The sequence below is a fragment of the Borostomias antarcticus genome, assembly GCF_949987555.1.
Source record: "Borostomias antarcticus genome assembly, chromosome: 6".
NCBI lineage: Eukaryota > Metazoa > Chordata > Actinopteri > Stomiiformes > Stomiidae > Borostomias > Borostomias antarcticus.
In genome coordinates this window covers 6558417-6563416 of record NC_140239.1, presented here as the reverse complement: position 1 = coordinate 6563416, position 5000 = coordinate 6558417, and the positions used below count along the sequence as shown (strand labels likewise).

At 57.5% G+C, this 5000-nt stretch overlaps 1 protein-coding gene across 1 annotated transcript in view; it reads right to left on the bottom strand.

Moving 5' to 3' along the window:
* sh2b3 (SH2B adaptor protein 3) overlaps positions 1–2358 on the bottom strand; it is a gene marked incomplete at both ends in the record, with an annotated part of 22370 nt that extends 20012 nt beyond the window's left edge. Inside the window, one exon of the mRNA XM_084439650.1 lies at positions 1201–2358. Coding sequence (XP_084295776.1) covers positions 1201–2358 — 1158 coding nt within the window. The remainder of the gene's footprint in view (positions 1–1200) is intronic.
* Between the last annotated feature and the right edge of the window lie 2642 nt (positions 2359–5000).

Genomic DNA, 5000 nt, shown 5'->3' with positions numbered 1-5000 from the left:
GAGTTCAGAAAAAGGAAATGGTGCAAAACAGACAGTGACTTCAGCAAATTCCCAGTTATGAAATGTAGCCTGGTGGCACGAGTTTTATCATACATTATGGTGTGTGTGTGTGTGTGTGTGTGTGTGTGTGTGTGTGTGTGTGTGTGTGTGTGTGTGTGTATGTAGCTGTAGATGTGGGGGTGTGTCTGGCAGAATGCCCAACGTACCCATAACAGTGTCAGTGTGTGTGTGTGTGTGTGTGTGTGTGTGTGTGTGTGTGTGTGTGCATGTGTGTGCATGTGTGTGTGTTTGGGTGTTTGTGTGTGTGTGTGGGTGTGTTTGTGGGTGTGTGTGTGTGTGTGTTTGTGTGTGTGTTTGTGTGTGTGCATTTGTTAGTGAAGTGTGCATGTTTCTGCTCCACAGTTCCCCTTCCTTTTAAGGCTATTCTTCTCTAGGCCTTCGCTCCCAGTTCTGCCAAGATTCCTCCAAACCAACTACTGGTGCTGGGCTTCCACAACACACACGCACACGCACACGCACACACGCACACACACACTCACACACACACACACACACTAACACAGTCAGTTAGCTGGGTTAGACTGGCAGATGCTAAAAGCTAAATATAAACCAGCTACATCTAGCTAGCTAAATCTGGCCTGGTCATAGCTTAGCCTAGCTTAACCTAGCTTGGTCTGTCCTGGTCCTAGCTTAGCCTAGCTTGGTCTGTCGTGGTCCTATCTTAGCCTAGCTTGGTCTGCCCTGGTCCTATCTTAGCCTAGCTTGGTCTGCCCTGGTCCTATCTTAGCCTAGCTTGGTCTGGCCTGCTCCTAGTGTAACCCATCTTAAGGGCGTACCCAGGGCAGGATTCCAGCAGACGCTCTCTCCCGCTTGTGAGGCGGAAGCGCTAACAGTTGCGCCAATAGGGACGTCCCTCTCAGAGGGACTGTTAGCGCTCCTTTGAGGAGTGAGTTTAACCAGCCACTTGCTACCACCACCTGGGACTTATGAGGACACTTTGTCACTCGGTTACACTAGTTTAGCCTAGCTTGGTCTGGCCTGGTGCCGTCTGGCTTAGCCTAGCTTTGCCTGGCCTGGTAAGTTCTGGTATAGCTTATTATGCTATCCTTGCCTAGCCGAGTGAGAGTGAGTATATGTGTGTGTGTGTGTGTGTGTGTGTGTGTGTGTGTGTGTGTGTGTGTGTGTGAATGCGTGTATTACCTTGGGGGGGTCGTAGAGCTCAAGCAGGTACCTCTCCCCTCCTCCTCCTCCTCCTACTCCAGCTCTTCCTCCTCCTCCTCCTCCCCCTCCTCCTGCTAGACTGTCCCTGGTCCTCCGCACCAGCAGGCGGCAGCGTTGCCAGTGTGGCTGGCTGTCGGAGATGGTGTCGTCCTCCAGCAGGTACCTGAGGTGGCTCTCCTTGCAGCAGCCCTGCACCTCCGCACGCCGCTTCGAGCTCCGGCGCCGGAGCCTGTCGGTCACGCGGTCGAAGAAGAGGACCACCGGAGAGGAGGAGGAAGAGGAGGAAGGGCTAGGAGGCGTGGCCTCGGGGAAGGGGGCGGGGCCAAGGCCGGCAGTCAGCGGAGACGGCAACAGGGGCGTCACCTCCTCGACGCCGGCTGACGCCACCCCCGCTCTGCCCTCCCCCGGCGAGGGAGGGCCGCCGGGATTGGCCGCGAGGTCCAGGGGGAGGGGCCTTTTCTTAAAGAGCTGGCGCACGCTCTGCCGTATCTGGGCGACGGAGAAGTGCGTGACGTCGGCGTGCAGGGGGAAGGAGGAGGAGGAGGAGGAGGAGGGGGAGGGGGAGGCGGGGGGGAAGCGCTCGGACCCCGCCCCCTGCCTCACTTCCTCCGGGGCGCGGGCGTGGGCCACGGACGGCGCCCGGACGCGCAGGGCGGGGTTCCCCGCGGCGGGGCACCTCAGGGGCAGCTCCTGCTCCCTGGCGACCACGCCCGGCTCCGCCTTCGGGGAGAGGACGGCGAAGAGCCCGCCGCCGCCGGGTCGCACCGTCTCCCGGTAGTCCAGCGCCCCGGAGAAGGAAGTGATGCGGAGCCGGCCAATCACAGACGGCGGCGGCGCCGACAGGGTAAAGGGCGGGGGCAGAGTCTGATTGGCCGCCGCGGTCGCCGAAGAGGAGGAGACATTCTTGGCGACCTCGCAGAGGAAGTACTGCTGGAAGAAGAGGCTGAACTGGCGGGCGAAGACGTCGGGCGCGACAGCGTCCTGCTCGGCCGGCCGGTCGCCGGCGAAGGCGCGGTACTGGACGGCCAGCTGGCGGGCCGCGGCGATGGCGTGCAGCTCGCAGAACTCCCTCCAGCCGCTAGGGGGCGCCGCTAGGGAAGCCGAGGTCGTGGAAGGATGGATAGTGTTACCATTCATTGCAGTAACCAGCACAGCTGAGAGTCACTGAGGCGGAGGAGAGGAAGAGGAGGATGAGGAGGAGGAGGGGAGGGGATGGAGGGAGGGATAGAAGATGAAATAGAGGAAGGGAAAAAAAAAGAAGAAAGATGATCAATCCTGGCTCTTTGCACAGCATTAAGCCCTTTCATTGAGAAAACATTAGAGATTGACTAATCAATCAAAGCCAGAGCTGGAGTTATGCAACTTGACATTTGAACGCAGCCTGAGTCACAGTGAGAAGCAGAAGTGCACGGCCTAGTTATACAACACGCCGCGCAACCTCCAGCTATGTTCCCCCTGGGCCGCTGGTGACGTTCTCCAGCCACGGAGAACCATGACCTGCTGGTCAGAGTGTCTGTTCTCCAGAGGGTCTGTTCTCCAGCCAGGGAGAACTAAGACCTGGCGGTCGGATTTGGAGACCTACCTTGCTCTGTTCTCTCGTCCACGGGACAAACCCTGGTCTCACATCCTTTTAACCCAGCCACAGATAGACCTTCCCAGCACCGAGGTTCTCTACGCGGTCATACACTGGGCCGTGTGTGTGTGTCTGTGTGTGTGTGTGTGTGTGAGAGTGTGTGTGCACTCTCACACACTCTCGTGTGTTTATGTGTGTATGTGCCTGTGTGTGCATGTGTGCGTGTCTGTGTGTGTGTGTGTGTGTGTGTGTGTGTGTGTGTGTGCGCACGTTCAGGCATGTGTGCATGCAGGCCTGTCTGTGTGTGTGTGTATGTGCAGGTGTGTGTGTGGGGGGGTGGTCTCTGTATTAGTCAGTAGAGAGGTGAGGAGACTGGAGAGACAGGGAGGGGAGGGGGGAGGGGTTGTAAAATAGGACAATCTGGAACAGAACAGACCTTCATCATTCTGGAGCCTCGGAGGGAGGAGGAGGAGGAGGAGGAGGAGGGGGGGTGAGTGAATGAGGCCAGTTATATGACATAGGCTGAATGAGGGCCAGATAGAGGAAGTTAGCTGAAGGATTTATCAATGGAGGTCTGTGTGTGTGTGTGTGTGTGTGTGTGTGTGTGTGTGTGTGTGTGTGTGTGTGTGTGTGTGTGTGTGTGCGCGTGTGTGTGAGAGAGCGAGCGAGAGAGAGAGGAGAGATCTGGCTGTCTGCCTGAATGTCTCAAGTTTCTCCTTTGTCCAAACCACAGACACAGACATGACCAAGATCACACACACTCCCCTCCTCCTCCTCTCCTCCTCCTCCTCCTCTCCTCCACCTCCTCCTCTCCTCCTCCTCCTCCTCTTCCATCCCTTTCACTCCAGACCTGCTATCTGCCTCAGCAAAACAGAGATGGCCAGCTAGCGCTCAAACCTGTGCACAAAATGAATGAGGATTTTAAGGCTTAGTAAGTTCAACGATTTAACTACTTCCAAGTTAGTTGGGAGCTTCAAGAACGTTCCATGGCTCTCCCCTAGCTGGACCGACGGCCCACTCTACGCGGGCGGGAACTGGCCGGAAACCACATCACAGGAGTCTGACCGCCGCCCCCTCCGGTCACCTCCGACGTCAGACGATGAGAGGGCCACTGTCCCTGGGAACCCGGCTGTGTTCAGCTGAACGTCAGGGTTGGTGTTTTAGACCTTAGACTTCCTCTTCCTCCTCATGAGACGGGGAGGGGAGGGAGGAGAGAGGAGAGGAGGAGGGGAGGGAGGAGAGGAGAGAGAAGGACAGGAGAGGGAAAAGGAGAGGAGGAGAGAGGAGAGGAGAGAGGAGGAGAGGAGAGAAGAGAGGAGGACAGGACAGGAAAAAGGAGAGGAGGAGAGAGGAGAGGAGAGAGGAGGAGAGAAGAGGAAAGAGGAGGAGAGGAGAGGAGAGAGGAGAGAGGAGGAGAGGAGGAGGGGAGGGAGGAGAGGAGGACAGGAGAGGGAAAAGGAGAGGAGGAGAGAGGAGAGAGGAGGAGAGGAAAGAGGAGGAGAGGAGAGAGGGGAGGAGAGGAGGAGAGGAGAGAGGAGGACAGGAGAGGAAAAAGGAGAGGAGGAGAGAGGAGGACAGGAGAGGAAAAAGGAGAGGAGGAGAGAGGAGAGGAGAGAGGAGGAGAGGAGAGGAAAGAGGAGAGGAGAGAGGGGAGGAGAGGAGGAGAGGAGAGAGGAGGAGAGGAAATAGGAGGAGGGGAGGAGAGAATGGGAGAGGAGAGGAGGAGAGGAGAGGGGAGGGGGAGAGGAGAGAGGAGGGGGGTGAGGAGCAGAGGAGAGGAGGAGAGGAGCACAGGAGAGGAGGAGAGAGGAGGGAGGAGGCAGGAAGGGAGAGAGGAAGTGGAGAGAAACTGACTCAACAGATCAGACAAACCACAAAAACGGGGGGGGGGGGGGGGGGGTTATCTCCAGCCTCAGATCTGTAACCCAGGAACCCAGGAGGAAAAGAGCAAGCAAACCCCCTACACACTATCTTTCTCTCTCTCTCTCTCACACACACACACACCCACACCCTCTCTCTCTCTCTCTCCCCCTCTCTCTCTCTCTCTCTCTCTCTCACACACACACACACGCACACACACACGCACGCACAAATTCATGCACACACACACACAAACACCCCTCCCTTCTCTTCTTCCCCCCCCCTCCTATTCAACCAATCCTGTGTGTTGTGGACGTTTCCGGGGGGGAGACGCGGGTGTCGCTCT